This window comes from Artemia franciscana, chromosome 5, assembly GCF_032884065.1.
Source record: "Artemia franciscana chromosome 5, ASM3288406v1, whole genome shotgun sequence".
NCBI lineage: Eukaryota > Metazoa > Arthropoda > Branchiopoda > Anostraca > Artemiidae > Artemia > Artemia franciscana.
Genome location: NC_088867.1, coordinates 47,569,770 through 47,596,251, shown reverse-complemented (window position 1 = coordinate 47,596,251; position 26,482 = coordinate 47,569,770). Strand labels below are relative to the sequence as shown.

At 34.9% G+C, this 26,482-nt stretch overlaps 1 protein-coding gene across 1 annotated transcript in view; it reads right to left on the bottom strand.

The window, feature by feature from the left end:
• LOC136027509 (neural cell adhesion molecule 2-like) overlaps positions 1-26,482 on the bottom strand; it is a gene marked incomplete at its 3' end in the record, with an annotated part of 154,758 nt that overhangs the window by 107,412 nt on the left and 20,864 nt on the right. The window contains 1 exon segment of the mRNA XM_065704824.1: positions 3,417-3,556. Coding sequence (XP_065560896.1) covers positions 3,417-3,556 — 140 coding nt within the window.

The window sequence follows — 26,482 nt, the reverse complement described above, 5'->3', positions numbered from 1 at the left end:
AATGTTAAACTTTAGATTGACTGTACTATTACTATCACAAAAATCAAACTAACAAAAATGCAGAAACACCTGTTTAATGACAAATTTCTTCGCCTCTAGGAGCAATTAAATAAAAAAAAACTAATTTTTTTAGCTGGAAATAAGGAGCGACATTAAAAATTAAAACGAACAGAAATTACTCCGTATATGAAATGGGTTGTCCCCTCCGCAATCCCTCGCACTTTACGCTAAAGCTTTTAATTGTTTTAAAAAATAGAATTGTGACAAAGAGTCAAACTTTAGCGTAAAGAGCGAGGGATTGCGGAGGAGACAACCCATTTTATATACGGAGTAATTTCTGTTCATTTTAAGTTTTAATGTCGCTCCTTACTTTCAGCTAAAAAAAATAGTTTTTTTTTTATTTAGTTTCTGAACGTTTTTGAATTAATGCATGTTTGGTTTTGGCTCTCCGCACATAAATTATTAAAATAAAATTTGTATATTAATTCTTTTTTTGGCTAAATGGCTTTCTCTTAGTTTCGATCCGACGATTTTGAGAAATAAGGGGTGGAGAAGGAGGTCTAGTTGCCCTCCAATTTTTCGGTTACTTAAAAATACAACTAGAACTTTTAATTTTTAACGAATGTTTTTATTAGTAAAAAATACACGTAACTTAGAAATTAACTTACGTAACAAACTTTCATAATCTTATATTTTTATTATGTATACGATGGGGTTTGTACCCTCGCTAATACCTCGCTCTTTACACTAAATCGTAAGTTTTGTCCCAATTCTTTAAGAATGACCCCTGAATCAGAAAGGCCGTAGAATACATAGTTGAAATTACTAAAAATACTTTAGCATAAAGAGCGAGGTATCTATCTCCTCCTAAATACCTCACTCTTTATGCTAAAGTATTTTTAGAACCCCTCATATGCGTAATAATCTCTGTTCGTTTTAAGTTTCAATGCTACACCTTCTTTTCATTTGAAAAAACGTTTTCATGTTTATTTTTCATTGTTTTCTCATAGTAATGCTAGAAAATCCTGCGCCCTTTTCATTGAATTTTTCTTCCCCCATGACAGATTCCTCCAAGGAAAGATCCTCCAACATAGCCCCGTCCCCTCCCCCCCCCCACCTCCAAGAAAAATAAAATCCCCCTGAAAACGTCTGTACACTTCCCAATAACGATTACTATATGTAAACACTGGTCAAAGTTTGTAACTTGCAAGCCCCTCCCCCAGGGATTGTGGGGGAGTAAGTCATCCCCAAAGAAATAGTTATTATAATTATCGACTATGCTGAATTAAATGGCTATCTCAAAATTTTGATTGGTTGACTTTGGGAAAAAAATGAGCGTGGGAGGGGGCCTAGATGCCCTCCAATTTTTTGGGTCACTTAAAAAGGGCACTAGAAATTTTCATTTCCGTTAGAATGAGCCCTCTTGCGACATTCTAGGACCACTTGGTCGATACGATGACCCCTGGGAAAAAAACAAAAAACAAATAAACACGCACCCGTGATTTGTCTTCTGGCAAAAAAAATACAAAATTCCACATTGTAGATAGGAGCTGGAAACTTCTACAGTAGGGTTCTCTGATACGCTGAAACTGATGGTGTCTTTTCGTTAAGATTCTACGACTTTTAGGGGGTGTTTCCCCCTATTTTCTTAAATAAGGCAAATTTTCTCAGGCTCGTAACTTTTGATGGGTAACACTAAACTTGATGAAACTTATATATTTAAAATCAGCATTAAAATGCGATTCTTTTGATGTAGCTATTGATATCAAAATTCAATTTTTTAGAGTTTTGGTTATTATTGAGCCGGGTCGCTCCTTACTACAGTTCTTTACCACGAACTGTTTGATATTGTTGAGTTTTAGACTGAAGTAATTTGCTCATTTAAATAAGGTTCAATTAAGTCATAATACAAGTTAAGGTTAAAGATGAAATTCGCAAGGTTCAAGGTAATTATTTCTCCGTGAAATCCCATTTTCTCCGTTTGTTCCCAAGCCAAAAGGCGATGATGGAGGATCGATTTTTCCATGTTTGCTTGAAGGAGAAACACTTTTGCAAAAATTTGAACTGGCTTAATATTCCCAGAAGATGACCGAGAACCACAACAAGTTTTATTGTTATAAAGTTTAACTTCCCTGGATAGAGAAGGAAAAAATAGGACACAAATAGAAAAGAATACATTATAGCTTCCTAGAGATTAGTATATTCATAAGTTTTCCAATAATCATCGTCTTAATTTATTTGAAACCAGAAAAAACAAAAGCGATTGTTCAAAATACAAGAAAATTGTTTGTGGTCAGTTTTGAAGACATATGCTTGGGATTGAACTGCTTATGACAATAGTAATACTTAATAACTATCGTAACAATATAATACCATAACACAATAATGAACTAATAAGATAATAACGATAATAAGAATAATAGTAATAACAATACTAATAAAAGTAATCACAGGAGCCGAGAAAGAGCAGAGGAAATCACGGGTAGAATTTGCGAAAAAGTCTTGTGACCCAAAGACTTTTCGTTCTTTTTACTGGCTAAAATTTTTGCAAAGAAGAGCCAATCAATAGAAACTTAAATATTTGATCTTTTACTGGCATAAAATTTCACCAAGGAGGTGAAATTTTTGTGATCCAGGTCTTAAGAAAATGAAATATGACATAGAAATGATTAGATTGCCTGGAATGAGAGGTAAACAAGGGACGTTTACCTATGGTCTTGGGCAGGTTGAACCAAGAATTTAGAATTGAAATATGAGACCGTTAGTTTCACCTAGAATCAGGCCTTCTTAGTAATATCCAAAATAAATATTGCATCTTTAATGAAAAGCTTCCAAGTTATGGACTGGCAACTGTGTTACAGTTTACAAATGCAATGGAAAATGTTAGACAGCACTGTGAGTATACGGAGGCGTACTTCTTAGAAAATTCATATATTAATTTTGGAAGGAGCAATTACAGTCTATGTAGCACTAACCCAATATATATACAAGCATACCAATAAACTAATATATTAAGCTGACACATCAAACTGTAAACTTCGCTGGCTCGGGTTACAATTTTGTTTTAATATATCCTGTTAATAAATCATATATATTCGTTTTCCAAATGCTACACGGGATAGGTTAAGAGGAAATAAAGGCCAGAGCGAACTTTACATTACTGGCGAAATTCTTTCCCTATTCTTAAACTTTTACATTTTCTTTTCAGTTTTATTTTGATAAGAAAATACTCAGAAAGCATTAAAATTGAAGACCGTGGCTATCATCCCTGAAAAAAAAATATCTGTATTCACCACGCTATCAACCTTCTTTAATGTACTTCATCTTCAATACAATCCCAGTAGTTGCATCCTTACGCAGTAGGCCCAAAATTTGTTAGTTTTAGTCAGCCTAAAATAATAAAAAACGTAACTTACTCAACACTGACAGAGTGAAAGACGCTCTATATTCTTGTCCATCCACCTCACCGGCACATATGTATTCCCCTTTGTCTTTCTTGGCAATATTTTGGAAAATCAATTCCAGTAATGAATCTTGACCTTCTTCTACGTGAACCCTATAATATGAATATGAATAATGAACCCTATATATGAAATTTCAAATATTTCTTGGGTTCTTAAATTTATTGTTAATTTTAAGGATTATTGATTGGAACGTGCTGCAAGCCTACAGGATAAAGCAAGTCCCAACCATTTCCTATCTAAAGATATCATCCTGCTAATTTCCCATTGACAGCGATGCAAATATTTAGCATCTGCCTTTTTGTTCACCAGGTTTGGCTGTCTCTAATTCTTTCCTTCCCCCCCCCTCTCTCTCTCTCTTTCTTTTCTCTTTCTATTGTATTGTATCAGATTAACGACGCTTCTTGACTACTAAGGTCCCTGCGTCACTCTCTCTCTCTCTCTCTCTCTCTCTCTCTCTCTCTCTCTCTCTCTCTCTCTCTCTCTCTCTCTCTCTCTCTCTCTCTCTCTCTCTCTCTCTCTCTTTCTCAGTCTTTTGAACCGATTCAAAGGACCCAAAAAGGCCACTTTGGGGCCCAAAAAGGACCGAAAACTTTCCAAATACAGATTTGTGAAGACACGGATAGGCAATTTGAGACAAAAAAAAAGATAGTTTGTACAAATGCCAGAAACTGATGTCAGAAAATAAACTGATGTAAAACTGAACTCGTTAATAACTAGTTTTACGCTTTAACTGAAAAATAATACAATACAGCAGAAAACAATACAGCAAGTACTTGATATATATGTTTATCTAAAAAGAACAAAAACAATACGTAAAGATACACATGTTAAATAGCTTTGGCTCTATCGATCCGTGACGCCCAAACATGAGCCTTAAACTTGCTTCGTCTCTGATATGTTTGTGACTTAAAATGAACATAGACAGGAAAATGAACATAGACAGGGAACGATTTATTACATTAATACATGACTCTCAAAATAAGCTAAATTAGTTTTATGTCTGATCAGCTTTTACCTCACAGGGCATAAACCTAAAGAAAAATGTTTTGGAGAAAAGCTCGACCGCCTAAAATGCGAAAAATGCTTTCTCTGACAGACATGAATCCTTTCGGCTAAGCAGACTGAACTAATGGGTCCTTACTGGTTGATCAACAAAGCGGACAGTGAATCATTAGACACGAGTCTGCAGCACCAGTGTAAGAGGGTATAGTGGGTATGAGGGAGAGTGCGCTCTCAGGGAGACATGTTATGACTACTCTGCTGTGTACAGTGACCAATTTGTATTAGATCCAATTATTAAACTAAAGAGTGTGGCTAACTTGGTGCAGTTCTGTTTCGTATGGGCTCTGTTAAAGTACCAAGGACATAAAAATAAAAACATTTCTTACCCTCTGGACCTATCTTTGGTGACATCTTAGCTAAAAGCTGCTGTTTTCTACGATTTTTCTTTGTTTTGTCTTAAAATTACGATGCTCTAGTTAATTATCTGATATTCGTCAGCATAACATTGTTGAGCCGCGAAAAACAACTAACAAAACTAATTGATAAGACTTTACGGCGCTTTTTGTCCTTCAATTTGCTAATATAAAATAATTTATCAATTTTCAAAGAATTGATCGTTGGGATCGATCGTATTCATTTCTTATCCGCATATTATAATTTTTGTCGATGTCAGATTCAAATTAGATTAAATTAGAGGAAGATTTCATTTGCCAAGTGGACCTTCTTAGATTATTGGGCCCCTTTGAATTTGTAAAAAAAGAAAAAACTGTTTTACCAAAATTCCTTAATTCTCTATGAAGCTTCAAAGCAATATAGTATCCTATAGTATATAGTATCATAGGCAGCGCAATAGCGCCGCCAGAGCGATGTGGATACAATGTATTATTTACTTATTTAATTTTGTTTGGTTTTAGACCAGGGTACTTTGTATTGAAGGAGTTGACGTTAGAACTTCGAAAAGGGCTCTTTCGATTGAATATTTAAAGGGCTAGTGCCCTTTTCAATAGTCGAAAGTGATTGGAGGGCAACTAGCCCCCCTTCCACGCGCCCAACTTCCCCAGACACATGCAATCAAAATTTCGGGATATCAATTTGGTTCAACGTAGTTAAAAGATCCAGAAATTATGCTTTTGAGGATAGCAACCTCCCCCCCCACAGCCCTCAGGGCAAGGGTCACAAGTTATGACCTGGGGGCATATAAGGTATTTATAAAAAGGGTGATCGTATAAACTTTGGAGGGGGTTCATTGGATTGGTGAATAGAAGTTCTAGTGCCCTTTTTAAGATCCTGAGTGATCAGAGACTGGATCACCCCCCCCCCCCGTACCTCGTATTTTCCCTAAATTTATGCGATAGAAATTTTAAAATGGTCATTTGTTGTCTTAAAGACTTCGAAAAGAGCTCGTTAGATTGGAAATCGAAAGGGCTAGTGCCCTTATTAATAGTCGAATGTATTTGGTGGGGAACTAACCCCTGTCACGCGCCCATTATTTCCCCAAACTCACTGAATGAACATTTTGAAATAGCCATTTTGTTCAACGTAATTGAAAGGTCCAGAAATTATGTCTTTGAGGATGATACTCCTCCCCCAAAGCCCACAGGACAAGGGCTGTAAGATATGCCCTGGAGGCAAATAAGGTATATATAGAAAGGGTGATAGTATAAACTTCGGAGGGAACTCATTGTATTGTTAATCAGAAGTTTTAGTGCCCTTTTTAAGATTCAAAGTAATCGGAGGGCGGATGCCCCTCCCAAACCTTTAATATTTTCCCAAAATGCATCTATGAGGAGTTTTGAGATGGCCATTTGTTGCCGTAGAAATTTTGAATAAGGCTCGTTCGACTGGAAATTTAAAGGGCTAATGCCCTTTTTATTAGTTATAAATGATTGGAGAGCAACAAGCCCCCCTCACGCGTATCAGCTCCCGCAACATATATACTCAAAATTTTGAAATAGCCATTTTGTTCAGCGTAGTTGAAAGGTCTGGAAATCGTGTCTTTGAGGATGACTACCCCCCCTCCCCAGAGCCCTCAGCGCAATGGTTTTAAGTTATGTCCGAGGGCATGTAAGGTTATTACGGAAAGGGTTGTAATAAAAACTCCGAAATGGGCTCGTTTGATTAGAACTCATATGTTCTATTGCCCTTTATATGAGTCAAAGTGATCGGAGGGCAGCCAACCACCCCCACCACACCTTAGCCCACGCTATCTCCCTTTTAAGAGTCAAATATTATGAAGAGCAGCTAGCCTCCCCTTTCCTAACATACTATTTTCCCGAAAAGCATTCAATTGAAATTGTGAAACAGCCATTTTGTTAACAATAGTCCAAAAATCATATAACAACGTCTTTAGGGTGGATACAATCACCCAAAACTCGTGGGCAAGGGTAGGAGGTTATGCCCCAGGGTCTATAATATTTTTATAAAAATAGCAATTACACTTTTAGCCAATTTCTAAAATCTATTTTCTGAGTTTTTCTTCCTTAATTTCAAGCGTGAAATGAAGAATTCTGTCCTGGTTTACTTAAGTTTGCTTGAATCGTAAAAGGAAGGCATAGAATGGCTTTTGAGTCTTCAACGAGAAATTGAACGCAAAACAGATATTTTGTTTAAAAATATTTTAAGTCTCTTTTAAATAAGCTTAATAACTGATAATTAATATTATGTGAATTGGCAGGCAAAGTAATTCAATTCGAAAAACTATAAAGAGGAGGAACTGATTAAATTTACTTTAACCGTAGAAAAAAGGATTAGAATCTCTTTTGAGTCTTCAATGGGAGAGTGAACGTAAAACAGATATTTTTGTTAATAGTAATTTTGCATAGGCTTTAATGATAAAGGCACAAAAACTTTTAAATTTTCTGATAAGAGACCCCATGGGAGAATTATCACCAAAAGAATTCTCCGCACAGACATTTTCTGCTGGTGAGACTTCCCCTATAACCTTAAACAAAATCAGACGTTAAATAAAAACGAATCTTTATTCAATTAAAAGTATGGGAAGGCGTATCTTTCAGGAGGGATTGTAAGCAAGAAATTTTCTGGGGGGAATTTGTAGCATGAATATTATTGTCTAGGGTAATTTCCCTACAGAAGAAATTTATTTTGGGGGATCTCTCTATAAAAGGGTTTCATGGGCGGATTTACCACGGAGTAGGTGTATTTCCTGGGCTCATTTGAAAAAACATCGGAAATTAAAGAAAAAAAGCAAGTTTTTTCTATTGAAAGTAAGGAGCAACAACAAAATTTCAAACGAACAAACATTATTCCGCATATAATATGGGTTTCCACCTCCTCACTAAATTTCAACCTTTTGTCTCAATTCTTTAAGAAAAATTGCTGAGTCACAAGGGCCTTGTAATTAGAATCAGAACCTTTTTCAAAAGTTCTTAAAAACCTTAGCGTGAAAAGGGGACATCGAGGAGGAGGGGTGCCTACTTCATATCAATCAATCAATCATTTATTAATACTAAAACACTATTACAAATGTAAAAACTTTATTCGGCCCAAGAAGCTTTGCTTGTTATATACGGAATAACTTCTGTTCATTTTAAGTTTTAATGTTGCTCCTTACTTTCAGTAGATAAGACTTATTTTATTATAAATAGTGGTGTGTAATTGCTCACTGATAACAGTGGTCTATCATGGCTCTTGCAGTTAAATTGCCTACGGACTGTTCTGGGTACCCGTCTGAATGACTGTATCTCAAACAGTAAGCTGTATCAAACATTTCGTGGTTACGAACTGTAGTAAGGAGTGACCCGGCTCAATAGTAACCAAAACTCTAAAAAATGAAATTTTGCTACCAATAGTTACATCAAAAGAATTGTATTTTAATGCTGATTTTAAATATAAAGTTTCATCAAGTTTATTCTTACCCATCAAAAGTTATGAGCCTGAGAAAATGTGTCTTATTTTAGAAAACAGAAGGAAACACCCCTGCTGTTAAAGTCATACAATCTTAACGAAAATCATAACATCGCATTCAGCGTATCAGAGAACCTTACTGTAGAAGTTTCCAGCTCCTATCGACAAAAATGTGGATATTTGTGTTTTTTTTGCCAGAAGACCGTTCACGGGTGCGGGATTATTTATTTTTTGTTTGTATTATTTCATTCAGGGGTGATTGCATCGACCCAGGGGTCCTAGAATGTTGCAAGAAGGCTCATTCTAAAGGAAATTAAAGGTTATAGTTCCCTTTTTCAGTTACCAAAAAACTGGAGGGCACCTAGGCCCCCCTCACGCTGATTCTTTCCCCAAAGTCACCGGATCAAAATTTTGAGATAGCCATTTTATTTACCATAATCGAAAAACCTAATAACTATGTCTTTGGGGACGACTTATTCCTCCACAGTCCCCGTAGGAGGGGCTGCAAGTTACAAACTTTGACCAGTGTTTACATATAGTAATGGTTATTGGGAATTTTAAAGACGTTTTCGGGGGATTTTTTGGTTGGGGGACGGGGAGAAGTTGAGGAAGATTTACGTGGGAGGATCATTTCATGGAGGAATTTGTCATGGGGGAATAAAATTTCAATGAAGGGGGCGTAGAATTTTCTACCATTATTTGAAAAAACAATAAAAAAATAAATATGAAAAGTTTTTTCAACTGAAAGTAAGGAACAGCATTAAAACTTAAAACGAACAGAAATTATTCCGTATATGAAAGGGGCTTTTCCTCCTCAACGCCCCGCTCTTTACGCTAAAGTGTTTTACTGTTTTAAAAAGTAGAGTTAAGAGAAAGAGTAAAACTTTAGCACAAAGAGCGGGGCGTTGAGGAGGAAAGGCCCCTTTCATATGCGGAGTAATTTCTGTTCGTTTCAAGTTTTAATCTCACTCCTTACTTTCAGTTAAAAAAAACTTGTTTTTTTTATTTCATAAGAAATCTGGTTCAATTCTGCTCTCTTGGGCAATAATGAGAGAAATTGCTAGGGATAGCTCGGCGGATGAAGGATGACAGATTGCCGAAGATTGTCTTTGTTAGCCAACCATCTAGGGCCAAATTAAAAGTAGATCGTCATCGAATGAGGTGGGAGAATCGCGTAAAAAAAGTTTAAGAGAAATAAGAACTTCCTGAGAGGGTGTAAAAAGAGAGGCTTTGAAAATATCGGGATGAAGGAGCGTACGTAAATAAATCAGTCTCAAACTGTTTGGTACTGTAGTGATTTTTTAGTAGTAGCAGTAGTATTATTATGGAGGAAGGCCAGTAGCAATCTGCGTACAAGGGTGGGAGTGTAAGTTAACCCTAAACAGCGAGCTTTCATGCCTAAATGAGTGTGATCACCTGAGTATGATAACAAACCTTTTATTCCAGAGAGTCTTTTGCATGTAACGTAGAAGACTACATTGTCATGCCCTGATCACTCAGAGGGTAAGAGATGGGTGGGAAGACTTCTATTGAGGGGGGATGGCTTAATAGACGGCCTGGAGCTTTGATTTCATTTAGATTTAAATGTTTATATTTCTCTGTTTATATTTTCTTTTCTGTTTTTCCACATTGCGTAATGGCTTTTTGTTTTCCCGGGGGATTGACCTCTACCATGTCTTTGGGAATCATCCCTAAGAACAATTATTTCAAAGAATCCACCATTAAAACCATAGAAATTATTACCTATGATTAATTTTGATTTTTCAGACACCCCTTCTGATTTCATCTCGTATTTCTCCGCTAGAAAATATAGGGGTACCGCAAGGATCTGAATTATGGCTGATACTTTTTTCATGTTTATAGATGACCTTCCAAATTGTATGCTTTCGGATGGTGAATCGCCAATATCGTTTGCGGGTGACACAGCAATTAGTTTGAAGGTGGGTAGCGAGGAGGATCTATGATTGTCCCTTGAGATTGTTGGTTTTGATGTCTTTTTGTTTTCCCGGGGGATTGTCCCCTGCCATGTCTTTGGGAATCATCCCTAAAAACAAATCTTTCAAAGAATCCAACTTTAAAACCATAAAAATAGTTACCTATGATTAGTTTTGATTTTTCAGAGGCCCCTTCTGCAAAGAAATATTTGGGAGTATTTTTCAAGGAGGACTGCCATTCTAGTAGCATCATTTTAAGAACATTAAATTTGGATCTAAATACAGGGGTTAAAGAAAACATTAGTAACCCCCATTTATATTTAAAATATCCTTAGATCAAATAGTGTGTAGTAACAAACTGCACGTAAAAAATGAAGCTTGACAGTTGAAACCGAAACTCTAAGAAATGAAGTTTGATTACAGCGTAAGTAACAAGAAAATGTATTATGTATTAAGAACCCGTGTATGACACGGGTTCGAATCCCAGTGTACCCAATTCTTCGGTTTGCGACGGGAGTCAATGGTGTGACTCTGTAAGCTTAGCCAGAGTCGACCCAGCTCTAAGTGGGTACCTGGAGAAATCTGGGGAAGGTAAACAGGAAGGGTGTGTGAAAGCACAGGATGGCTGGCCCCCAACCCTCAATTGCACTTCCTGGCTGAAGGGCCAATAAACGGAGATCAGCACCGCCGGTAAGGACTGTAAAGTTTAATGCCGTATCCTTTACCTTTACCTTTACTCTACATGTGCAAAATGTATTAATTTTAAGCTTGTTCATTAAACACCATTAATATATAAAAATTTCAATAAGTTTAGAAATAGGAACTCAGCGCTAACACCCCCCTCCCCACCCAAAAGAACTCTTTTTCTTAAAGCATTGTTGTGCGAAAGATAAGTTCAGATTGAGTGTCAAGTTTGAGGTAACTCAACTTTGTAATATGCAAATGTCGCTTTAATTATTCATCTGCGGAGAGTCGAAATTAAAACATGGATTAACTAAAAACGTTCAGAAATTAAATAAAAAAAAACAAGTTTTTTTTACTGAAAGTAAGGAGCGACATTAAAACTTAAAACGAACAGAAATTACCCCGTATATGAAAGGGGCTGTTCCTTCTTCAACGCCCTGCTCTTTGCGCTAAAGTTTTTACTGTTTTCAAAAAGTAGAGTTGAGAGAAAGAGTCAAACTTTAGCGTAAAGAGCAGGGCGTTGAAGAAAGAGCAGCCCCTTTCATATACGGGGTAATTTCTGTTCGTTTTAAGTTTTAATGTCGCTTCTTACTTTCAGTTAAAAAACCTTGTTTTTCCATTTAATTTTCTTAGGAACGTAAAGAGCAGTATTACAATTTAAGATGAACAGAAGTTATTACAGACGTGAATATTCCCCATCCCTAAAATCCCTCTCATTGCGCTAAAGTTTGCGTTCTAACTCATTAAAAACGGCTGTTTAAACACGAGGGCCGTCAAATCGGAACAAAAAGCATTTTTTAAATACCATAAAATTTTAGCATAAATCTTGGGGTTTTAGAAAGGAGCACTCTCTTCATATAGGAAATCATTTTGTTTATTTTAAGTTTCGATATCGCACTTTTATTCCACATTAAAAAAAAGTTTTTCTTATTTAATATTTGACAAATTCAGACTAAATGTAAGAAAAAAAACCTTCTGCGCTTCATACTAAATTACCAGAAAATGCCCTAAAGACCTATTTCTATGTTAGCATCTAGTAAATACGCAATACAAAGAAAGTAGTTGGAATCAGAATTTTTTCAAGCACATTAAAACTTTGACGCAGATCTCAGGAAATAGGGCCCCAAATATGGAATAATATTATTTGTTAGCTCTTTACTTTCAAATGGAAAAAGATGTTTCTCCTATTTAATACCTGAAAAGTTCAGACTAAGGGAAAGTAAAGAGAACTGTTTCACCTTATACTAAATTGCCCGGAAACGTAAACCCTGCTTCTACGTTGGCATGTTGGGTATGCTCAATTAGAAGAAGGATGCAAACTGCTAGGAGTTTAATCTAATAGAATTTAAATGAAAGTGTTGCTCATTATATTCATTTATTATGTTTTTAGATGAGTTTTTTTGATAATTTTATCAAATATTGAATCACATTTAACAACAACTCTCTTAGAATGGGTTTTTAACTAATTGTAGTTTCCATTCTAATTCGTCCCGTGTTAGCTCAATGAATAGTTAATTGCTTCTGTGAAATGTGTCTGTCAGAAGATCTTCTTTATTGTTGTCAGTGACACAGCCAATAATAATGTTAAATAAAAAACAAGTTTTTTCAACTGAAAATAGGGAGCAATACTAAAACTTAAAACGAACAGAAATTATTACGTATGTGAGGGGGTTTGCCCCTTGTCAATGCTTCGCTCTTCTCGCTAAAGTTCAAATTTTGTTCCAATTATTTAAGAGTGACCCTGAATCACAAAAGGCCGTTAATTAAAATAGATAGATCTTCTGATACACTAAAAAAGGAACTTTAGCGTAAAGAGTATTTAATTGATGAAATAGTATTAATTGATGAAACAGTATTGAGAAATAGGTCATATGAGGGATATATAGATGATTGGAGTGATGAAGCTTTTGGCCTATTTAAAACACAGAGGAATTTAGTGAATAAACTTCGAAGAAATTTAATTTTATAATTTTTATAATCATAAATTTGAGGATAGCAAAGGGAACATGAAAGAAACGTGGAGGACAATAAATGACCTTATGGAGATAAGAAGAATGGAGAATTGTGTTTAACCGGTTGCGACCGTGATGATGAAAGTGCGACAGTTAATAAATTCGGTATATTTTTCTCAAATATTGGTCCTGAAGTGTAAGCTAGTGTTTATGACAAGCATAAAGAAATACAGGGTAGTAATTTTAGTGATATAAGAGGTGAATCTTCTGAAAGTGAATTTTAATTTTTGCACTAGTGAGGAAGTGGTTAAAATTTAAAGTTGCTGAAGTCTAATTCAGCTGGAGTGGATGGCTTAACTCTTAAAGGGCTTAAAGGAATTTAGGGTACATACTACCGTGTCTGGTGTTTATTATTAATCTTTCTCTAGAAAAGGGGAAGTTCCCGAAGAGCTTAAAGTTGCGAGGGTCATACCGTCGCGACTTTTTAATACTGCAAAAGTAGCATTGAAAACTGGCAACCGATTTTGATTTTACCTCTTTTCTCAAAATATTAGAAAAAGTAATCCATCAACGCCTATATGATTTTTTAATAACGGAGGTATTATACCTGGCGAGACCAAGACGCTACCTGATAAGTCAATCCAATATTTCTGTATGATATTCAATTACTATGAAGTTATTAAAAACAAATTCAATTTTACGCTTATGTTTTTGAAATAATTTAATTGTATACTGAAAGTTATCATGTCACGACTGATGACAGACTATGAAAAGCTTTATAGATTCGTTTTGTGTTGTCAGGCTACATATTCACTTTTAACTCTCAAATCAATATTTCTGTTTTTCATCATTGACTTTTTGTTGTCGGCAAAGTGCTAGTTTTCTATAATCCTAATTAGGAAAACATAGTTAGTTGGTTTATTTGTACAAGTTTTATTTATATATATATATATTAGACAGGCTGCTAAGTAATAATTTTTGTCCATTTTAAGTTTCAACTTCGCTCTTTAATTCCCTCGGAAATACTTTGTCTTTTAAATTAATACTTAAAAATATATCCTTATTCAAGTATCTAAGAATAACATTCAATGCTATTACTGAGAGTTGGTAGAAAACATGCGGTAATTTTAATATTTTCTTAAAACTCAATCTTACCGAGAGGAAAGAGAAGAAGTAGAGGAAATGACACAGATAAGGAAATCCAAATATACAAAACAGCTTAAATGAATAATTGTTGGGAGTAAAAAAACACAAACTAAATACGAATAACAATACTCTCAGTGTGAGGGCCAATGAAAACAAACTTACATAGAGATAGTGGTAAAAAAAACTTCCTCCTTCAGCTCCAAATGCAATCTTTCAAGCGAAGTCAATATTTCTGGTTCATCATTTTTCCAAATAACTTTATCATTTTTATACCACCGAGACAAATATAATTAACATATAAAATATCCAAAGGAAATTAAATAAAATAGAAATAAGACAACTAAATAAGATCTATTCATATTCATAGTATTAATAATACAGAAAAAATGAAGTACAATGTAAATAAATAAATATGAATACGTATATATGTGCATAAATACAATAATTATTTTTAATTATGAAAGTAGAGATATATTGTAACCTGCATATCACCACAATTCAAAAATGAGCCAAGGCCTTTTGGGATAATCGACTCCCTGCTTTAAACTATTTGGTACAGCCTGTCTTAAGGTTAATTTTAAAATCAAGAAGTACAAAAGAATTGATAGCTAAAACAAACAGCATTATTATTTCCAAACCAACGCAATGAACAAGCAAGCTTAGCTGAAAAAAAATCCCCATCAATATTTCGATACTTCAAGCCTATTCATTCAAAAACTCAGGAATATGCTAAGTCAGCTTTCCTAGGTTAAAATTAGTGTGGATAACAAGAAGAACATCTTCTGCATGCGAGATATAAAATAAATAGGTTAAACCTGTAAAAACCTGAGGAAGTATCAAAGAGTTCGTGGATCGATGTACTGTAGTAAGGAGCGGCTCGGTTCAATAGTAACCGAAACTCTAAAAAAACGGAATTTTAATACCAATAGTTACATCAAAATAATCTAATTTCAAAGCTGATTTAAAAAATATAAGTATTACCAAGTTTGGTCTTACCCATCAAAAGTTACGAGCCTGACAAAATTCGCCCTATTTTAGAAAATAGGGAGAAACACCCACTAAAAGTCATAGAATCTTAACAAAAATCACGCCATCAGATTTAGCGTATCAGAAAGCCCTACTGTAGAAGTTTCAAGCTCTTATCTACAAAAATGTGGAATTTTGTATTTTTTGCCAGAAGACAGATCATGGATGCGTGTTTATTTGTTTGTTTGTTGTTTTTTCTCCCATGGGTGATCGTATCGACCCAGTGGTCCAAAAATGTCGCGAGAGGGCTCATTCTAATGGAAATTAAAAGTTCTAGTGCCTTTTTTAAGTGACCAAAAAAATCAAAGGGTATCTTGGCCCCCTCCCATGCTCATTTATTTCCAGAAGTCACTGAATCAAAATTTTGAGGTAGCCATTCTGTTCAGCGTAGTTGAAAAACCTAATAGCTATTTCTTTGGGGACGACTTAATCCCCCACAGTCCTTGGGAGAGGGGCTGCAAGTTACAAACTTTGACCTTTGTTTGCATATAGTAATGGTTATTATGAAGTAAACAGACGTTTTCAGGGGGACTTTTTCATGTTGGGGTGGGGGGCGGGTCGGAGGGAGGGAGTTACGTGGGAGAATCTTTCCATGGAGGAATTTATCATGAGGGAAGAGAATTTCCACGAAGTTGGCGTAAGATTTTCTAGCATTATTTAAAAAAAATCAATGAGAAAATAAATAATTTGTTTCAGCCGGAAGCAATGAGTAGCATTAAAACTTAAAAGGAACATAAAATATTACGCATATAAGGGGGCTCGTCTTCTCCACAATACCTTGTTCTTCACGCTAAAGCATTTTTAGTAATTTCAACTGTTTATTCAACGGCATTTAAGGATTTGGGACAATCCTAAAATTAATATGGAAATTTCGTTTTAATTACTCATGGGCGGTGAGCCAGAATCAAAACATGCATTAATTCAAAAACGTTCAGAAATTAAATATAGAAAAACTAGTTTTTTTTAACTGCAATTAAGGAGCGACATTAAAACTTAAAACGAACAGAAATTATTTCGTATATGAAAGGGGTTGTCCATTCCTTAGCGCCTCGCTCTTTACGCCAAAGTTTATTGATTGTTTTAAAAAGTAGAGTGGTGAGAAAGAGTCAAACTTTAGCGTAAAGAGCGAAGTGTTGAGGAAGGGACAACCGCTTTCATATACAAAATAATTTCTGTTCGTTTTAAGTTTTAATGTCGCTCCTTACTTGCACTTAAAAAAGTGTTTTTTTTTTTTAATTACGAGAAAGCACCAAATAAAAAACATGTATTGAAGAGGCATAGTGACAGGAAACTACCTTGTCGGGCCCCAAACCGAATGGGTATGTTCTCAACCCAACGTCTTCTAAACAAAGTTATCCATACTTAAACCAAATCAAAAGTCTTAGACGTTTAATGCCCAAGCCCTAGACGTCTGACGTCTTAAAATGAAGTCGGAACCAATTAAAAAATAAAGTTGGAATCATAAGAGTTAGCTTCGGAAAGTACCGTATGACGGTGCTCAGTTTCTGAAGATTGTGGTCACAGGTGATATTATGGTGTGAAAATCGATCAACATTCTACCACTCTACCCCTTAGCTTATTCCTGTCTCCTTTTGGATTAAACACTAAAGTAAAATTTTGCATTCAGTGGATTATTCTGCTCACTCTTGGCTTACTACTCTCTGTTCTTTTGTATTAAATTCATCTGCTGACGTCATATAGATTCCATTTCGGTAGATAGCATTTTTGTCACTGTTAAGAGCCTTGAAATCGATATCTTTTGATCTAGACAGCAATTAAACAAAAAACCAAACATAACTTGTTTGTTAGTAATAAATATACATAACTTACGAATTAACTTACGTTACTAAATTCTAGACCCCTTGAATAAATTGTTGAAATTGCTAAGAAATACTTTTGCTTAAAGATTGAAGTATTTTGGAGGAGACGAACCCCCTTATATACGTAATAATTTCTGTTCGTTTTAGGTTCTAATGCTGATCCTTACTTTCACCTGAAAGAACTCTTTTTTTATTTATTTTCTCATTTTTTTAAACAATAATAGAAAATTCTGCAGCCCTTTCATGGAAATTTTCTTCCCTCATGATAAATTCCTCCATGGAAAGATCCTCCCACGTAACCCCCTTCCCGAACCCCCTTTAACGTTAAAAAGTCCCTCTGAAAACGTCTGTACACGTCCCAATAACCATTACTATATGTAAATGGTGGTCAAAGTTTGTAACTTGCAGCCCCTCCCACGGGGACTGTGGGGGATTAAGTCATCCCGAAAGACATAACTATTAGGTTTTTTGACTATGTTGAACAAAATGGCTATCTCAAAATTTTGATCCAGTGACTTTGGGAAAAAATGAGCGTGGGAGGGGGCCTAGGTGCCCTCCAATTTTTTGGTCGCTTAAAATGAGCACTAAAAATTTCAATTTACCTTAGAATAAGACCTCTCGCGACATTCTAGGACCATTGGATCGATACACTCACCCCTGGGAAAAAACAAAAAAAAAACAAATAAACAACTACACAAGAGAGAATAATTAGGACCTTTTTTCCCAAGACAGTGAACCAACAAAACATATTTGAATGTTTCGGCCCTATATCTAAGGGCCGTCTTCAGCAAAGAAAATAATAAGCAATAAGACACTTACAATAAAAGTTTTCGGTAAAAAATCCATTCTTTCTTTAAAATGCCTTGGCATCATTACTTCTTAACGGAAAGTTCAACCAAGACTGTGTGATAAAAGCTAACATTTTACAAGCTAAAAAGGTTCATTCATTGAACTAACTGTATTTTTTAAAAATTGGAAAAATTTCTTATTGCGATATTTGCCTTCTCTGCAGCTAGTCTTGTAGTTCTTTTGAGATTGGGCTTGTTTTTATTCGTTCCTATTTTTGTTTTATTTTGAATTAGATTATATTTTGTAATTAATTTTGTGTACATAGGATTGAGTTTGTATTCACCCAAGTCTCTATTTAGGGATGTATTATTATTTAAGTTCTTAACGATAAATAAAAAAAACAAGTTTTTTTTAACTGAAAGTAAGGAGCAACATTAAAACTTAAAACGAACAGAAATTACCCCGTAAATGAAAAGGGCTGTTCTCTCTTCAACGCCCTGCTCTTTACGCTAAAGTTTTTACTGTTTTAAAAATTAGAGTTGAGAGAAAGAGTCAAACTCTAGCGCAAAGAGCAGGGCGTTGAAGAGGGAACAGCCCCTTTTTGCCGTAGCAAAAAACGTGTCTTTTGCCGTAGCAAAAACAGCAAATTTGCAGTATCCGGTGTTCGTCGTCATTACCTCTAGGATTCGAATTGGCCAGAGGGGATAGCCCGTAAATTTGGCTAGGAATAAATCACCGATTTTAATGTTCGCAGGATTCATGCCTAGTAAATGAAAGATTATAAAGTGAAGGAAACTTATCTTTCCGTGAGGGCCGAGCCTCACTAATGTGTCCAAGTGAACAATCAGTCCAAACTGTGCGAGGTCGGCCCAACTGCTAATCCTTCTCTACACTAAAATGTGTAATTCACGCCCAGGCAAATTATATCCAATTTTCTCTACACACCACACTTGGCTATCGTATCTAATTTTCTCAATTCAAAACGCCAAAAATCTGATTGTGTGATAAATTCAAGTGTCAGATTGCCCAATTTCTGTAGTCACTGAATTAATTCATGGCTAAGGAATCAAGTTCAAACAATTCAAAAGTTCAACAGGTGTAATCCCTTTGAGAGCTAGTTCAATACTGCAGCAAATCAGTATACTGTAGGCATCTTCTTTGAATTAAATTTATTTTTTCGGTAATCTCGGTTACAAAGTTTTTTATGATATTATGAGAAATAGAAACATTCACATCGAAATAAAGATTTTTAATTTTATGAATGGCTTAAGAATATTAACTGGAAACTTTCATGGCATGATGAGGAGGATGTGCAACTGACAAAAAGGCAATGTGTGCATACTTCTTTATATGAAATTACTGCGTATATGAAAGGAGCTTTTCTTCTTCAACGCCCCGCTCTTTGCGCTAAAGGTTTTTACTCTTTTAAGAGGTAGTGTTAAGAGAAAGAGTCAAACTTTAGCGTAAAGAGCGGGGCGTTGAAGAGGTTTCTGTTCGTTTTAAGTTCTAATGTTGCTCCTTACTTTCAGTTAAAAAAACTTGTTTTTTTATTTAATTTCTGAACGTTTTTTAGTTAATCCATGTTTTGATTTCGGCTCTCCGCAGATGAATAATTAAAGCGAAATTTGCATATTTATTTATTTGGCTAAATGGCTTTCCCATAGTTTTGATAGAATGATTTTGTGAAACAAGGAGGGGGAGGAGGCCCAGCTGCCCTCCAATTTTTTGGGTACTTGAACTTTTAGTTTTTTACGAACGTTTCATTACTAAATGATATATGTAACTTACGAATTAGCTTACGTAACAAACTTCTATATTCGTACGTTTTTATTATGTATATGAGAGGGTTCACCCACTCTTCAATACCTCGCTCTTTACACTAAAGCTTAAATTTTGTCCCCTGAATCACAAAGGCCGTAGAATAAATAGTTGAAATTACTAAAAATGCTTTAGCGTAAAGACTGAGGTATAGGAGGAAGTGAACCCCTTACATGCGTAATATTTTATATTTGTTTTAATTTTTAACGCTACACCCTACTTTCAGTTGGAAAAACTTTTGCAATATTTATTTTTTCATTGTTTTTTTTAAATAATGCTAGAAAATGCTGCGCCCCCTTTATGGAAATCTTCTTCCCCCATGACAAATTCCTCCATGGAAAGGATCCCCACATAACCCCCTCCCTTCTCAATCCCCTCCCAACCAAAAAATCCCCCTGAAACGTCTGTACACTCCCCAAAAACCATTACTATATGCAAAGACTGGTCAAAATTTGTAACTTGCAGCCCCTACCACGGGGACTGTGGGGGATTAAGTCGTCTCCAAAGACATAATTATAAGGTGTTTCGACTATGCTGAATAAAATGGCTATCTTCGGATTTTGATCCGACGACTATGGGAAAATAATGAACGTAAGAGGGGGCCTAGGTGCCCTCCAATTTTTTTGGTTACTTAAAAAGGGCACTAGAACTTTTCATTTCCGTTCAAATGAGCCCATTCGCAAAATCCTAGGACAACTCGGTCGATAAGATCACCCCTGGGAAAAAGAAAAAAAAACAAATAAACACGCATCCGTGATTTGTCTTCTGGCAAAAAATACAAAATTCCACATTTTTATAGATAGGAGCTTAGAACTAATACAGTAGGGTTCTCTGATATGCCGAATCTGATGGTGTGATTTTCGTTAAGATTATATGACTTTTAGGGGGTGTTTCCCCCTGTTTTCTAAAATAGAACAAATTTTCTCAGGCTCGTAACTTCTGATGGGAAGGACTAAACTTGATGGAACTTATATATTTAAAATCAGCATTAAAATGCGATTCTTTTGATGTAACTATTGGTATCAAAATTCTATTTTTTAGAGTTTTGGTTACTATTGAGCCGGGTCGCTCCTTACTACAGTTCGTTACCACGAACGGTTTGAAAAGTTCAGCCAAGACTGTGTGATATAAGCTAACATTTTACAAGCTAAAAAGGTTCATTCATTGAACTAACTGTATTTATTAAAATTGGAATAATTTCTTATTGCGATTAAATAAAAAACAAGTTTTTTTAAATGAAAGTAAGCAGCAACATTAAAACTTAAAACGAACAGAAATTACTCCGTATATGACAGGGGCTTTTCCTCCTCAACGCCTCGCTCTTTACGCTTAAGTTTGACTCTTTCTCTTAACTCTATTTTTAAAACAGTAAAAAACTTTAGCGTAAAGAGCGGGACGTTGAGGAGGAAAAGCCCCTTTCATATACGGAGTAATTTCTGTTCGTTTTAAGTTTTAATGTTGCTCCTTACTTTTGTTTAAAAAAACTTTTTTTTATTTAATTTCTGGACGTTTTTGAATTAATGAATGTTTTGATCTTGGCTCTCCGCACATAAATAATTAAAAAGAAATTTGCATATTAATTAACTGCAATTAATCAGAATATTTTGAGAAAAAAGGAGCGAGGTAGGAGACCTAGTTCCCCTCCAAGTGTTGATTACTTAAAAAAACAGCTAGAACTTTTGATTTTTTACAAACGTTTCCATTGGCAAACAAAATACGTAACTTACGAATTAACTTACGTAACGAACTTCTATATTTGTATGTTTTTATTGCGTATATGAGGGGGTTCAACCCTCGTCGATACCTCGCTTTTTTCACTAAAGCTTAGATTTTGTCCCAATTCCTTAAGAATGACCTTTGAATCACAAAGGCCGTATAAAAAATTGTTAAAATTACTAAAAATACTTTAGCGTAAAGAGTGAGGTATAACGAGGAGGTAAACCCCTCATATGCGGAATAATTTTTGTTCGTTTTAAGTTTTAATGCTGCTCCTTAATTTCAGTAGAAAAAACTTTTCACGTTTATTTTTGCACTGTTTTTTCAAATAATGCTAGAAACAAGTACCAAAGAAAGACGTATTTTCTGGCAACGGGTACCCAATTTCTCTCATAAATACTGTTATTGCTCAAAGATTAAAGATTCATTCTTCTAAAGCCTTAAATCCCACACCAGAAAATGATTCGAATAATCCCACAAGCACGATTTACCTACCTTATATTGCGAAAATTACCTCAAAACAGAAAAAAGTTTGGTTAAAAAACAATTTACGTGTTGTATTCACAAGTAATTTAAGTATAATGAATCTTCTCAATTCTGGTAAGGATAAAACCCTAGTTACTCGTCTAAGAGGGGTCTATCAAATACCATATAGCTATGGAAATTATTACATTGGTTATATGTAATATAACCAATGTAATATATGGAAATTATTACACAAAGAAAGCATTGAAAAAGCATTAAAATCTAGAAATAACTCCATATCTTTCGATTCAGCTTTAAGCAATAATAATTTTGAAAATCCAAACCATTATGTTCTATTTGACCAAACAATTCTAATTAACAATGACCTAGGAATCAAATAAACAGTCCGCGAGGCAATCAAAATCAAACGAAACTTAAATAATAATACATCCCTAAATAGAAACTTGGGTGAATACACACTCAACCCTATGTTCACAAAATTAATTACAGAAAATAATATAATTCAAAACAAAACAAAAATAGGAACGAATAAAAACAAGCCCAATCCCAAAAGAGCTACAATATTAGCTGCAGAGAAGGCAAATATCGCAATAAGAAATTATTTCAATTTTTAATAAATACAGTTAGTTCAATGAATGAACCTTTTTAGCTTGTAAAATGTTAGCTTTTATCACACAGTTTTGGTTGAACTTTTCGTTAAGAAGTAATGATGCCAAGGCTATTTTAAAAAAAGAATGGATTTTTAACCGAAAACTTTTATTGTAAGGGTTTTATTGTTTAATATTTTCTTTGCTGAACTCACTGTCTTAGAAAAAAAAAGTCCTCATTATTCTCTCTTCTGTAGTTGTATTATGGAAAGGCAGTGTGGTCTTCGTCATTATAAACAAATAAACAGGCATCCGTGATCGATCTTCACGGAAAAAAAAATCCACATTTTTTAGATATGAGGTTGATATTTCTGCAGCAGGACTCTCTGGTATGCTGGATCTGACGGTGTGATTTTATTGAGATTTTTTACTTATAGGGGGTGTTTCTCCCTGTTTTCTAAAATAAGGCAAATTTTCTCAGGATCGTAACTTTTGATGATTAAAACTAAATGAAACTTATATATTTAGAATCAGCGTAAAAATGCGATTCTTTTGATGTAACTATAATAATAATAATTTATTTTTGACCCGCTACAAAAATCAAAGCGGAGTATCAATAAAAGAAACAAAACAAACACTACACAAAACAGAAAAAACAAGAAACTAAAGCAAACGAGTAAGGCCTTCGTGGGCGGGCAGATACTTATAAGTAGACTGGGGTATTTTGCCAGCAAGCTCTGTGAGCTTCGACCCAATATCCGGGAAACTATAAATAGATATGAGGCTCCTATTCCTAAACCATGGAGGCAGATACAATAGAAAACGGGAAAACCGGAAATAATAAGAACGAATTGAACTGATATCTTTTTTATGAAAAATAGGGTAAATACCAGAAAGAAACAAAACCGAATGATCTGTAAAAACCGAATATAATTTAGCAAGAGACTTTCTATTGTATCTACCTCGGTTAGCAACAATTTTAGAATAACTTAATTGGATTTTCTTCTTGTAATCAGCAACAGTGTGAGTCCGTAAGGATTTTAGAGTTTTACTAACGTTAATTCCCAGCCACCGAAATGAAGAAACCGACGGGATAGAAAAAGATTCACAGATCAGAGGAGTAGTGATATTGCTATTAAATGAAAGATATTCACACTTTGAAAGATTAAGAGAAAGTCCAATCGCATGAAGTTTAGATGCTACTGTTGAAACAGACAAAGAGAGCCCTTTTTTAGTCCTACTGATCAAAAGAATATCATCTGCATAGGGAAGATAAGAAATATTTACAGAATTAAGAATGCAAGTAGGTGGGATAGAGGAAAGGATAGATGATATACGAAGTTTGAAAATAGAGGGGGAGAGGACAGCACCTTGCCAGACCCCACGTCGTATTGGAATTTTACTATCTGAAACCCTCATATCCATTTTAATCCGCAAAAAGGAATTTGAATACCAATATCTAAGAAGAAAAATTACCGATATGTTGATACCGTGACTAAAAAGGGAAAAGATAACTTGGGAATGCGTAACAGTGTCAAAGGCTTTGGAGAGATCCAAAGCACATAAATGTAACTCGAATCCCTTTTTAGTAGCCTCAGTAAGAACAGTAGCCAAAACTCGATGAGCATGTTGGCAACCTACTCCAGCTGAAAACCCAATCTGATTTTCACCAAAATATGCCGAAGAATTAACTGATGGGAGGAGAAGATACACAAAAATTTTGCTTATATTGCAGGAAACCGTTATTGGCCTGTAAGATGCACACTCGGTCAGAATCTTTCCTCTTTTCAGGATCGGAGTAACTGTTCCACACAAAAAACTTTCAGGCACAACCGAGGTGCATAAGCACATTTGAAACAGAAGTTATAAATGTTGGACTAGAGCTGGACAATCAACATTTAGGTGTTTGACACTTATACCATCACAATCAATAGAGCTAGAATTAAGCTTTTTTATAGCTTGTGCCACCGAAACTAAATTAACTGGGAGGATCTGGTTCTGGCGGAGTGATATGGAAAGCGCAGAAATAAGAAACCTCATAAAAGTAGCATGAACAAAATGGTTTATAGTGTTGAAAATCTGGTCGTAATATTTGCACCAAGCAGCAGGACTAATTGGGCTACTTGTTGATGAAGAGTCATCGATTTTATTTGAATTTACCACATTTTTCCAATCGACATTACTTGACGGGAATTTGCAAATTTTAGATTTTGCAGACCAAAAATACTTTTTATACTCTAATTTAGTTTTCTGTTTAAACTGAAATACTACACCGCTACGTGGTCGTTCGCAAGAAACCCAAATACGTAGCCAAAATTTGGCTTTATTTTTCACTGATTTTAGACCCGGATCCCAAGACCATTCAGGCTTCCGCGTATTAAGTTTAATACGTTTTTCGGGAACAGCCACCCTCTCAGCTTCCTTCATGCATGGTATAATATCAAAATAATATTTATTCAGAAAATTCTTATCATTTACAAATTTAGATCCAACCTGAAGTAGCTGAAAAGGAACTTTTATCCTAAACAAAAAAGCTGTAAGGGTAGAAATATAAAGAGCCCAATTAGCCTTATTCCAATATCGTCTGGTAACCCATCTACGATTCCCACGTCTATTAGAACTATCTTGCGACAGAGAAATACTAAGCATGAAGGAAATTGGTAGGTGGTCTATATCGCTTTCTATTTCATGTGCAGAAACAGTCAAAACAGATAAGTTAGGAGAGCAAAGAACATGATCAATATTAGTAAGGCTCCCAGAATGATGGATGTAAGAAAACAGACGATTCTTATCGTCTGTCACCTATTGGTATCAAAATTCTATTTTTTAGTGTTTTGGTTACTATTGAGCCGGGTCGCTCCTTTTTACAGTTCGTTACCACGAACTGTGTGATATTGTTTTTGTTTTTTCTCTTTAGATTTTCGGTCAAATGAACTAATATGTCATTTGCAGGCGTTTCTTCAAATTTGTTTGGTGCTATTTGCCCCCTCAATACGTGTCTTTACTCCATGCTTTCTCGTATTACTCCCTCATATTCTACGGGTCTAAGAGAACGGGTCTTATGTTTTATTTCGCCTTTATTTACAAGCAGAAGATGTTTTACTTGTTATCCATACTAATTTTAACCTAGCAAAGTTGAGTTTGTACATTTCTGAGCTATGGATTTTGGAATTTTTTTAGATAAGTTTGTTTGTTCATTATATTGGCTTGGAATAATTAATTGTTTTTCTGTTTCGGTTATCGATTCTATTGTACATCTTGATTTTGAATTAATCTTCAGACAGGCTGTACCAAGTGGTCTAAAACAGGGAGTCGATTCTCCCATAAGACCTTGGCAAGACTTTATTCAACTTTATGTGGCAACTGCAATCTTTTGCGGTTGGGTTTGTGCTGATTTGGAATGGTGGTGATATACATGTTATAATATATCTGTACTTCCATAATTGAAATTATTTATTGTATTTATATGTTTATATACGTATTTATATTTTATTTATTTATATTTTACTTCGCTTGTTTCAGTATTAAGCGTTGTGAATATAAATAGATCTTCAGAATATTAATATAAATAGATAAATAGAACTTAGTAGTCTTATTCCGATTTTATTTTATTTCTTTATGATATTCTATGTATTTATGACATAAAAATAATAAAATTATTCAGAAACATTATACGCCAGAAATATTGACTTCGCATAAGAAGTTGCATTTAGAACTGAAGGAGGAGGTTTTCTTGTAATTATTTCTATTCAACTTTAATGTAGGTTTGTTTTAATTGGGCTTTGCACTTAGAGTATTGTTTTGTGTATAGTTTTCTTTTACTCAAGTTGTTTTATAGTTTTTTTAACCTTTACACGTTTAAATTGTTTTGTATTATTGCATTCCCTTATCAGTGTATTTCAAGCAAATTTATTTTTGTAAGGTTGGGTTTTGAGCTGTTACTAAAATAGCCTCATGTTTGCTGTTAACACTCAATACAACGTTGAGGGTTATTTCTAGATGCTTGAACAAGCGTTTTAGAGTATGGCAAGATTTTTTTTTTGGCATAAAAACATTTATTTTCAGCCTATCTGCAAAAGCGAAAGCGTTTGGAAAGCTTTAGACCGATTGATTCATATTCGATTAATTGGACAGGGATTACACCAGTTGATTCAGCTCTCTCAATGTAGGCTAGTGGGGTACGCATAAAATAGT